At 34.2% G+C, this 12287-nt stretch overlaps 1 protein-coding gene and 1 long non-coding RNA gene across 2 annotated transcripts; one reads left to right on the plus strand and one right to left on the minus strand.

Annotated features, from left to right (window-relative positions):
• Window positions 1-2056: 2056 nt before the first annotated feature.
• LOC131023541 (uncharacterized) lies at window positions 2057-3855 on the minus strand. The gene is made up of 2 exons (XM_057953088.1): window positions 3532-3855; window positions 2057-3365 (listed from the first exon to the last, which is right to left on the minus strand). The coding sequence occupies exon 2, from the start codon at window positions 3167-3169 to the stop codon at window positions 2222-2224; it is 948 nt and encodes a 315-aa protein (XP_057809071.1). The 5' UTR covers window positions 3170-3365; window positions 3532-3855; the 3' UTR covers window positions 2057-2221.
• Window positions 3856-8423: 4568 nt separating this feature from the next.
• LOC131023547 (uncharacterized) lies at window positions 8424-9849 on the plus strand. The gene is made up of 3 exons (XR_009101450.1): window positions 8424-8637; window positions 8755-9518; window positions 9603-9849. It is a non-coding gene; the product is annotated as an uncharacterized LOC131023547 (long non-coding RNA).
• Window positions 9850-12287: the final 2438 nt, after the last annotated feature.

Raw genomic sequence — 12287 nt, forward strand, 5'->3', positions numbered from 1 at the left:
CCTATCACATCTTCAATCCAAAATCCAAATTGAACAAATTTATGAGTATTTGATGTTCGATTTCAATTTATAGGCAGTATATTCAATTCTCTTCAACAAATTTCATCCAGCTCAAATGTAAAAAACTGAAATAATAATTTCAAATAATTGCACCCAATTTCCGTAGTTTCTCTATCAAAATATTCAATCGACGTCTACGCTTTCAAAATATTCAATAATGCACAACCTAAAATGGTCCCACAACATTAAAGTTCCAAATTTACAAGAAGAATATACCTTTCATGCCCTTTTTACATTTCAAAATTGACCACAAATATTATGACGACAGTATCTAATTGGGAAAAAAAAAATACAATTTTGGATTCAAAGTATCGACATAGTTTCATTTTTAAACTACACTCAGGATATTTCTAAAAACAGCCTCATAAATCTAACTCGATTTAAATTAACATAGAAATGAAATAAGTCGAAACTTTGAGTTGTTTTAGATTTGAATCGTGTTAAACTTACCAAGTCCGTTTTTCAAAATATCTAAAATTATAATTTTCCAGTCCAATTTGGTGAATTAACTAGTCATCATGAGTTTGTTTTTCATCTTCAAAAAGAGCTAATACAAGTACTAATAATTAATAACATAAGAGCATATGGAGAGCTCCCTTGAGTGCTCAATAGATGTGGTCCTCCACAGTGGGGGGTCTATAAAATTTATTTTTATTTTGTCCAAAATAATGCATTCCAAGATTAAAATAAATATCAAAATGTTTAAATTCAAATTTCAATAAAATTTAAATTCAAATATTACAATAATTTAAAAATAAATAAAAATTACAATAAAAATAAAAATAAAAATTTCATCATCGATGTTGGCAATCTCCTCACACATTTCCCTTATGCATAACTAATTCAGCCGTCCCCATTTTTTATTTATTGAGGAAAAGAATTTGAACATCCGCTAATTTGCATTGCGTCTTTATTGAAATTGTCGAGGTTCTCGATGACCTTTTCCGATACCTTGATGGAGTTCCCTTTATTTGTGGGCGTCGACCATGACTCAAACCTTTTTATAGGGTAAAAGAAGAATTGGGGGAATAGGGAAGAGACCTTTTTTTATGAAAAAAAATGAAAAATAAAAAAAAAATAGTAAAAAATAATTTATTTAAAAAAACAAAAAACAATATGTGTGTATTATATATGCATGTAACCCTCTTCGCACCCGGCTTGCTTGCTTGCGCTCCCTCTCGAGCTGGGGGCTCGGCATTGGCGTTGGAGTTGGGCTCATTGAAGCACGGCTCGAGCCCGTCCAACGAGTCCTGGTGGAGATGCTTTAAGTAGCAACTGATTTTAATCCGTTTGTGAATAATTTATTATTTGTTCTGTTTTATGCCTAGAGTCACAACAAGATTTGAAAATATTGAAAAATCCAATGAATATTAGTATTTTCTTCATTCGTCTCATTACCAATGTCCCACTTTTTATAATGGGATATCCCATTACAAATATCTTATTCATTTTTTTGACCATATATTCTCTCTTTATATCTAATGTATTTAAATAATTTCATCAACTCACTTTATCTACTTTTCTACACATCTACATATTTCTTAATCTTCGTGTTTAAAAGTAATGGAACATTTGTAATAGGACGGAAAAAGTACTAGTATTTTGTTCAATTTTTCCAACAGAAAAGCTATTGCGAGAGTATTTGTTAATTCGTTTGATAATTTTTAATTTCACGTATTTCTCTTTTCTTATTATTGAATGTAAATGTCCCCAAGGGGACACCTAGCGGTGCGACCTCCTGTGTGTGAACAGTGAGATCCCGAGTTCAAACCTCACTACTTTCCCTCCCCAACTCCCCCGAAGTAAAAAAAATATATATATTGAAAGTAAATAATCGCCTCAAAAATATTGAATGTAAATAACAAGCCACTTTCATAACTAAAGGTATGCTTTTAAATACTATTACTTCGCAGTATTTTTTTTGTTTTTAACCATCAATTCAAAGACGAACACAATTTTCCAACACATGTTCAAATATGCAGTAAAAGAAAAAAGATATCCGAATGGTAAAGGTTCTGGTATTCACCACTAAAATTTCACCCAAAACCAAAAAATGAAGGACTAAAAAGAAAAAGAAGAAGAGTGAAAGGAGAGTTTAAAGAAGAAGATGATTTTGGGCAGCAATCTGATGATCAAGAATGCATATCCTCTACAATTAGCATCAAAAGATATCAAGAATTTCGACGATGAAATTATTGCAAAGAGGGCAGTTTCCTCTCTGCACCCAAAGCTCCCGGGAGCACAGCCTGCAAAACGTATGCCCGCAGGGGATAAAAGCCGCCCCCTTATGTCTCACCATGCAAACACAGCAGTTTTCATACTCCACGCCTTTGCCGGAGGTGGAGGTGGAGCCGCCCATTTCCTCCTCATCCATCACGTACGCCGAGCTTTCATACCCCATCTGCCGATCGTTCTCCGCCAGTAGGGCCATCAAGGACATCCTCACCGGCTGCTCCGGCGCCTCTTCCACGGCGTCGATGCGGCGCTCTTCATTTAAATTGCCGTCGGTTGTCGATTGCCTCGAACTCGATGGCTCGAACCTTTCGCTGGCACTCTCAATTGATCGCCTAGGGTTTCTGAGGGGAATTGGAGAAATTGAGTCGGACTGAGTGGACTCGCCCGATTCGGTGATTGAGCTGAACCTGAAAGAATGGTGTTGCGTCGCCGTCTCCGTCGGCCGCTGGTGGTGGTTGTTGGAGTCGGACGACGGGGTGGGGGCGGCGGTCGGCCAGGCGGAGCCGCGAGCTCTGCGGCGGAGGCGGATCTTGTCCTTCAAGTGCCGCCAACTCCTCCGGCCGTCGTCCCGACCGCGGCCGAGACCGCCGGCGGTTTGGTCCTCGCGGATGATGTCTAGCAATGTCCGGTTCGATTCGACGCGCCGCAGCGGCTCCTCGGCCGGCGGAGGCTGGCCGATTTTATCACTGAGAACGGCGCTCAATGTCAGACCGGAGGAGCTGCGGCGGGCTCCGCCGCCGCTACTGGAGGAGGTGCTCTGGTTGAGATTCCTCCAATGATCTTCCTCCTTGATTCTCAGAAAGTCTTGCAGATTCTGAGAGTACAGCTTCTCGCCGCCGCCGCCGCCTCCGCCTCCACCGACGACAATTTCCATTGGCGTATAATCGCCGGTTTCTTGGTCAACGAATCGAGTGAATTTTGGCGGAATCGGCCACTGGCGCCGATTAATAAGGCGCAGGACGCGAAATTTCTAGAGAGAAACAAGAAATGAATACTATTTCCTAGGGAATTTAAGGATGGGAAGCTTCATTCATGGGCAAACGCGACGAGATTTCTCGAAATCCGAACAGCTGCATATAAAAATCAATTCAGCCAAACAAAATCCAAAAAACAAAGAACAAGAAATTTGCAGCAAGATCAAAGCGACAAATAGAGAAGCCTCAGATCTAAGCGAAATATATACAGAAACAAAACCCCACTTTACTGTAGAGGTATAAAATTATAAACATAGGATACCTTGAAAAATCAAAACAGTGAGACAGATCTGAAATGGCGAACAGCTTTTGCATGCTGAGAGGAAAGTACCGAAATTATGATAAAATTGAGAGAGAGTTAGATGAAATTAGTTGCTTGTAATGATGAAGAAATTGAGAGAGAGAGGGGGGGCGAAAGTGAAAATGTATTGAGAGACAAAAATGAAGAACAAAGATATAAATAGGCTAAATAATTGGGAAGAAGAAAAGGAAAAAAAAAAAAAAAGAAGCAGAAGTCAAAAAGACAAGGAGGAGAGAGACAAAGTGTTGATTGAATAGATAGAGAGAGGGATAAGATGGTGATGATGTGATAATTTTTTGTAGCTAAAAAAGTTCTTTATTTTCTTTTTCCTCATTCTTTTTTATTTTTATAATTTTATATTTCGTATCAGTTTGTTTTGTATGGCCTATGATTGGATTAATGGATATGCTCTTTTCTATACATCTTTCAAAAGAAAAATATCGGTTTGTCTCTTTTTGCCTATTGAAAAGATTGATGGTATCTTATGTAATTTTATTTGCACGAAGAATTTAAGGAGGACTTGATGACCCTCTCCCGCAAGGGTGTTTGCATCGGACATGGAGCTTCATCTAGAGAGCATTGTGTCCTATTTTTATTGTGGTGCCGTGTTTAAAAATATTTATTTTATTTGTTTTTGTTTTTTTTACATAAAAAAATATTTATTTTGTTATAATAATTTTTTTACTATTATTCAAAAAAAGTTATTGTTAAGACATAGTATTTGCTAATTAGAAGGCGTTTGCTATTGGATGGAACTGTCTTTATAATGAAGATGAAATTTGACGATTTCACTCTCAGAAAAATCAGAGATGGTTAATCTTTAATGGAAGAAGATCAAATTCAAAAAGATTGTGAATCAAGACATTAAAACAGAAAGGTAAAGGGGCAAATGATGAATGAGAATTGTGTGGGTGCGATCGGAACTGAGGTTCACTTGATAAATTTTGAAAACATTCTAAAGAGCACATATGAGTTTATTTTTTTGAGAACGGAGGGCACATATGGTGTTCCAAAGACTTCAAACTTGTTTTATTGTTTTGATTGGCATTCCTGATGCCTTGATCCATTTTCATTCAATAAAAGTTTTACTTTACTGATCAAAAAAAAAAAAAAAAAAAATATGAGTTATGAGGGAACCATCTTGCAAAATGACAAACAAGTCATTTTCGGTGTTAACATGTGGCAACCGTCCATTTGTACTTCAAATAATATAGTGCTAATGAAATTTAGTTAGGAGGGTATATTTGAAGATATGATGTCAAGCTACATGACTATCATGCACAATACACCCGATGCTCTGAAAAGATGACATTGCCCCTCATAGTAAAGAATAACATACATGAAAAGATGAAACTATTATTCCATGTGCAGAGTTGAAAATACTATTTTACCCCTAACTTAGCAACGTCTATAAAAGGCACCATTCTCTATATAAGCATACACACTATGCAATACTTGTACAGAAACTCTAGCAAATTCGGTACAAGCGCGATTTAAGCAATTGCGAGTATTCTTCGTTCAATTTTTTTTAAAGATCCATCTTCATATTTCGTCTCTCCCCGTTCACCATTACATGTCTAATTTTATGTTTTTTAAATGTAATTTTGATGTTGAGATCGAAATCCAACTCAACACTCTAGTTGAAAATCGAATTCCGCATACATTGTGTACCTTTTGTAGTTGTTTCCAGTTTTAGCTCTTGACGGTTTCGTGGACGATGGACGCATATGCTAAAGATGATGCACATTCACATCATTCGTATCTTTTGAAGGGGACTTTGGTAGCTCATAGAGTGACATCATCTTCTATTTCTGATATCAGTAAATTTGAAATTGAAAGCTTTCATATAAAAGTGGCTTTCCTAAAGAAATTAAGTGCGATATGATAGCAGATTTGAAGGTAAGGCTTGGGATGTTCAAAATCTTGTTTTGAAAATTAAAGGTCGAATGTGGAATTGAAATAAGAATTTTCAAATAGTGGAGTCGAATGTTCCTTTCTCTACGTGGTGCTCTGGTGAGTATACGCTTCCTTTCTTGTATTAGTCGTGGTATTGCTGGTACCTTGGATCTCTTTTAATAAATTTTCTTGATAAAAAAAAATGAGTGGAATATTGTTTATATATTAGAAATAGTGGGTTGTTGACAGAACAAAAGTTTTTCCATTCCGAAAATATTTTATTGTATTTGTTTAGAGTTACTTGCTTATGTCAGGTATTTGAGGTGCAAGTATAACAAACCTTGTCGCCAACTACAAAAAATATTACTAGTAATAATAATTAAATAATTAAGTTTCACTTTGGCTTGACAAATGGAACCACGTAGCATTATATGCGCAATTCAAACCTGCGACCATTATTTATTAATTTTTAATTAGTAATAAAACTTAAATTAAGAGCATCTGCAGCGCTGGGTGCGATGGCCGGATCGAACCCGGCCTATCGCACCCAGCGCCGTTGCTGCACCCGGGAGCGAAGGGAGGGGGGCGATGGGTCGCACTCGGCAATAGTGGGAGCGAAGGAGGGGCGTGTTTACACGCGCCCCTTTTATTGCACTTCTATTGCACCCACTATGGGTGCAAGCGTTGCTGGAGTGGGTGCAAGCGAAGGAGGTGCAAGCGTTGGAGGTGCAATGGAGGTGCAAGCGTTGCTGGAGTGGGTGCAATAGAAGTGGGACCACTTCTATTGCACCCACTATGGGTGCAAGGGCTGCGGATGCTCTAAGTGATCATTCATCCCGTTTGATGCTTAGTATATTATTCCAATAATTCTATCTCTCTGATTATGATATGTGATAACTGATAAGGATAACATTGATGATAGTAATTCAACGACAAACATCATTTTCCTAAATTAGTGATTATGGAAAGAGTTTGAATTAATTCCGTTATTATGTAATGTAATCAGTCAGTCCATCATTAATTATTGGATCGTATAATAATTTCAGTTTCACAATCTCCATAGAGCGTACGTGACTCTAATTATTGTCCTTCACTCTCATCTCATGTCTCGATTTCACATGAACCACAGTTTTTATTATAAATGTAAGCTATACTTATTTTCATTATTCATTAGTTTGAAATGTAATTTTTGAACAATTTAAGAAAGTTTTTGTTGGTTTTTAGTATTTGAAAACATATTTTAGGTTATTTGTAGGCATATTATTAGTTTTGATGTCTGATTTTTGAAGACACACTAATTTAAGTTGGCCGAAAATTTTGATTTAAACTATTAAATGAATAATGAAAATAAGTACTCCCTCCATCCCAACTTAAATGGTACGTATTCATTTTTGAGCCGTTCCAACTAAAATAGTGCGTTTCTATTTTTGGTAATAATTTTACATTATAAATAATATAGCCCCACACACCTTTACACTACAATATATCTTATTCTCTTTAAATTCAGTGTCGAAAAGAAGTGCTCCATTTAAATTGGAACGGAGGGAGTACAAATTATATTTGTACTATTTTTAAATTCAAACTAAAAAATCACCTAGAAATCAGATATAGAGCTATAATTTAACAATAATCTAAATTAATACTATCCACTAACGAACTCAGCAATTCAAAATCTTTGTTAAGTCCAATTAACAATTTCATATATATAAATCCACTTCAATTTGTTGGACCAAATGCAAATTAGAGCAGTCACTGTGGACTTTACAACTGCATAAAATATAAGTGAGAACTAACTATAATAATTTTGGGCATAGTAAGGATGCGACAAATTTGCCTAAAGCGACTAAGCTTGAAATTTCACAAATTGAAACGAGCATCAGTTACCACTTAAGCAATCTTTTTTTTGTTGTTATGACGATAAATCTTAAATTCAATTATCCGAACGTACTAAATGATTCAATATCTCCGACAAATATCATTGAAACTTATTTTCAATATATGAAGCTATCATGTTTTCGACGGATCGAATATATGGCTCTTTGCAAGCAATCTGTAGAGCTAGACTTGTTATATACAAATGTAGGACTGCATATGAACCAATCAGCTCGCGAATTATTTGGGCACGACTTAAAAAATAAATTGTTTGAAATTTGTTCGTCTTCTGAACAAGTTGAATTCGAACCTAAAACCAAGTTCAATAAAATTATCCAGCCAAACTCGAGCTTACATATAAGCTCGCAAACATGTTCGACTCGATATATTCACGAGCCTATTCGCGTATAGTACTGTGAATATGTTAGCGAAATGTTCGTGAATAGGCTCGCGAATATGTTTATTAAATAATAATTTTGTACATTTCATTTGGTAAATATTTTTTAATAATAAAAATAATACTTATAATTAAAAAAATAAGTTGCAACTAATTAATTAAATATTTTATATTTTTACGTGAAGATCACATTAAAATCATTTAAAGTGAAGATCACATTTTTTATACCTTATTTAATTTGAATAATAATATATTTATCCACTTCTCATAAAGTGGTATAAAATTATAATTATACCGTCCTCTTTTAAGCATAAAATTATCTATGTTTCAAAAAAAAAAATCCAAAAATTTATACCATCAATTAATTTTTTTTATTACGTCAAAGCAAATAAAGTATGTAAAGGAAGCCTGTCCCTTTTTTATACCTTGAAACAAACGCATTCTTATAGAATAGTGAAAACTCGTAATCTTTTCCTAAAAAAAAACTCCTAAAATCTCAATTGCAAATTTAGCCTGTTATTTTTGGGCTTTTCCGTTCAAGGTTCAAAACTGTGGGCCTTTAAATCTGAACTAGCAATAGAGACAGCCAGCTTAGGCCCACCGGAAATAAAGCCGAATGCAAAAAGGGCAAAAGAAAGGCAAAGTTGACCAATTTTTTTAAAAAAGGAAATTAAAAAAATGAAAGCAAAGAAATGAAAAAAATGAAAAAACATAGAAGTTCTCGATTCTTCTTCGGAGCGCGAAACAACTGGTTCAGAATCCATCTCCCTCTACTATAAAATCGTTGTATCCATCACAATTCTGCGCTATCCCGAAATTCTTCATTTACCGTCAGCTTCTTCCAATTCTGCGCTCTTCCTCTTATCTGTCCTGCGATCTTCCCCCATTGTTGCGGAATTAAGGTATTATTCTGCTTCGATTTGGCTCTGATTCCTTTTATTTTTTATGATTGAATCCTACTTTTATTTCTGCTATTTTTTTCGTGATTTTCATTTTTTTGGGTATGTTTTGGTGGGCAGGGTGTTTTGTAGAGCCAATTGGTGTTAAGACCATTTGTTTGGCTGTTCGAAGAATCGAGAATGACTCATATCCTCCCGATATGTTTCTCCTCTGATTTTAGATCACTTTTTTTTTTATTATTATTATTTTCATTATTTCTTTTTTGTTGTATGTGTTTTTTTGATCTTGTGTTGATTGATGTTGATGGACAGCAAAGTTAAATTATAAAAATTCGTTCTTTATGTTTTTTTTTTTGGGTTTTATTCCTCTGGCATCAAAGGTTTAAGATTTTCAATCGTAGAAATTAGGTCTGCTTGTTTGGTAGTACTCTTATCATGCTATTAGGGAATGTGGCATATTTTTGGATTTTTTTTTTTTTTTTTTTATCTTGCAAAGAGTATAAGATGATCCCCTCTTGCAAGCTAGATTGTGTGATGTTTATGATTTTATCAAAGGTTTAAGCTGGCCTCTAGTTAGGGATATGGTATTTAACATATGTGACGCATAGATGTGACGAAAAAATTACACAAAATCTCACACCCATCTAGTTTAGATGACACAAAAAATGTGACAGAGAATAGTTTAGGTTTTGTGTGACGTGAAAGGGAGAAACATGAACACGAGCATACATTGTTAGTAGTTGATCTACCGTCTGTTTCTTCTTTGACTTATGCTAACGCGGAAGTCAAAGAGAGCGTGATCGTGTGAGGGCTCAGGCGAGGGCTGGGCAGAAGCCCAGGAACCCGAAGGATGATGGATTAACCCTGGAACAGAGACGAGAGAGGTTTGATATGCAAACTCTTGTCTGAGATTGATTTGATGGCATTGTTGTTGGTTGTGACATTGGTGTGTGGTGTCTGATTTGCAGGGACGCAAAGGCATTGCAAGAAAAGGAGGCGAAGAAGGCAGCAGCAGCAGGAGGGAAGGCAAGTGCAGATCATACTAAAAATCACAATAAGAAATAGATGGTGTTGATTCATCTGCTTCTTTGAGGGGTGGTATTGATGGATCAGATGTGGTTTTAGCTTTGTTGTTGTTCATTTCTGGAACTGAATATTTCGTGTAATCTCCTTGTATCTAATTTTATCAATGCAATCTCCTTTTAGTGTGTCAAATACTATTGTTTCTTGATTGCTGGATGCTTGGTGTGGTGTATCGTGCATTGATAAAATGAAATATGAGACTGAAACATGAATCTGAATGGTTTATCATGTATTGATACAATGAAATACGAGATTGAAACATATGATACCTGACACCGAATAGTGGGCTGGCACGATTCATAAAATGAAATATGAGACTGAAACATGTGCATGGATAAATTGAAATATGCGACCCAAACACGATACTGAATAGTGGACTTGTGCTTTTCTTTTTTTTGTTGTGCATTTATTTACAAATTGAAACATAATACTGCAACATGATACTGAATAGTGGACTTGTGTGTTTATTCTTACGAGTAGAAAAAACGGACATTGCACGTGACGTAATTATTGAGTTTTAATTTACTTTATATAATATTATGCTTAAAATTATCTTTATTTATAATTATCATATTTAATAAAGATACAATTTAGGGTAATTGATGTATAAATACATGAATTTTACTCACTTTTTGATATTTAACATGAACTTTAAAATTTAGTTATAAATATTTTAACTTTAAAATTGAATAAGTTTGAAGTTCATATATACATAACCAAATTTTAAAGTTCATGTTAAATATCAAATAGTTAGTAAAATTCATGTATTTATAAATAGGATTTAAAGTTCATACTTCCTTAGTCCCATAACAAGTGTCCTAGTTTATTTCGGCACGGAAATTTAGGTGAGTGTGATTAAAGAATAAAAAAAATAAAAAGTGGTTGAGCCATTTTTATTTTGTGAGTTGAATAAAATTAACATGAAAATGATTAAAGGTAAAAAGGTAAAATGTGGTGGAGTATTTGTTATGGGACAACTCAAAAAGAAAATTATGACACTTATTATGGGACGAAGTGAGTGTTAAATACCAAAAAGTTAAGTAAAATTCAAAAATATATACACTAATTATTCTTCATTTTATGAAAAGTCAAATATAGAAAAACTTGAAAGCTTAAAAGCTTTAAAATACCTACTCAATTCACAAAAAGTCAAATATTGCTAGTAAATAAAAAAAAAATTAAAAACAAGTATGTCATCTATTAATTACTCTAAACTATTAAATGTGAATCAATATTCACATCAATTTTTTCTATTTTGACTTTGATACAGGAGAAATTTTCTTTCTCTTATTTTTGCTTTTAGACATAAAATTTTCGAATGTTGGATCATCATCATCATCACTTGAAATTCTAATATAATCTTCAACAATTTTTCTTGCGATTTTTTTGATTATCAGTATTAAATAAATAAAGAAATTTAAAGGGCACGCCACATGGATCTTGAATTCAAAGACATTTGATCTTGTACATTAACCTCTTACCGCTTAACCAACACACACACACTTTCTTGCTATTTTTCATTTTTTCTTTCCTTGCATTTCAGGAGACTGCGCTTCTTATTTTTATTGTCCGTCATTCTATTTTGCTTCGTCTTTTTAGGTGATTTTTTTCCTCTCAATTCATTTGCCTTGGCCTTATTATCTTTTTTTTTTCTTGATTTATTTTAGGTGCCTTCTTAACTATTTTTTCACTTCATTCTTCTTAGTTTCTCTTTGATTCTTTAATTGATGGTATCCACGATTTAATTATAGCATTCATCTTGTCACATTATATCTTTTGGATCTTTTGGATTGCACCTTTCCTCTGTCATCGATTTTTACATGCTTTATAGTAATTATAACCCATACTTCTGTTGAATTTTATAAGGTCATGATCACTATTATATTAGCGACAAAAACTGCAACTAAACAATGTAATTGTAGCACGAAAACAGTAAGCAGAATATCGTATCCACAGGGACTGAAATAACGAATTACTCTAAATAATCCTAAAGAAAACTCTAGTAATATTCAGGCAAAGCATATAGATGAAAAGTTTAATAAACAACTAATCTTAAAACAAAGCGAATAAAATTCAAGTAGAAAATCAAATGATAAAACGACTGATCCTATGGAAATAAATTCATTAACCAAATTCACACAATCAATCTATTAATTCTATATACCAGTTTAATCCAGTTATGATGAGAGATCACACATTTAATCAATTACTCTCGTCAGAGCAACAATGATAGTAGATTAATAAATGATCTATCTTCGTCAGGTCTCAAGACAATCTATTAACTCCCAATAACTCCCAAGAATAGCTCCCTATGATCCACCTATCTCCTATCTCCGTCAGGTCTCAAGGTTAAAATCATATCATACATTCTTGAATCCGCTAAACAGTTATCTCCGTCAGGTCTTAAACCGAATAGCTACACATGCAAACTATTGATCAAATAATTCACAATAATTCAAGCACTAGGAATTATGAATCATAAACTGAAAGACAAAAATATATTAGCAAATTAATCACATGAATCTAATTAACTATTTACAAACCCTAGAATCAGATAAAGAACTTAGCCA

The sequence above is a fragment of the Salvia miltiorrhiza genome, chromosome 1 (genome assembly GCF_028751815.1).
Source record: "Salvia miltiorrhiza cultivar Shanhuang (shh) chromosome 1, IMPLAD_Smil_shh, whole genome shotgun sequence".
NCBI classification, from domain to species: Eukaryota; Viridiplantae; Streptophyta; class Magnoliopsida; order Lamiales; family Lamiaceae; genus Salvia; species Salvia miltiorrhiza.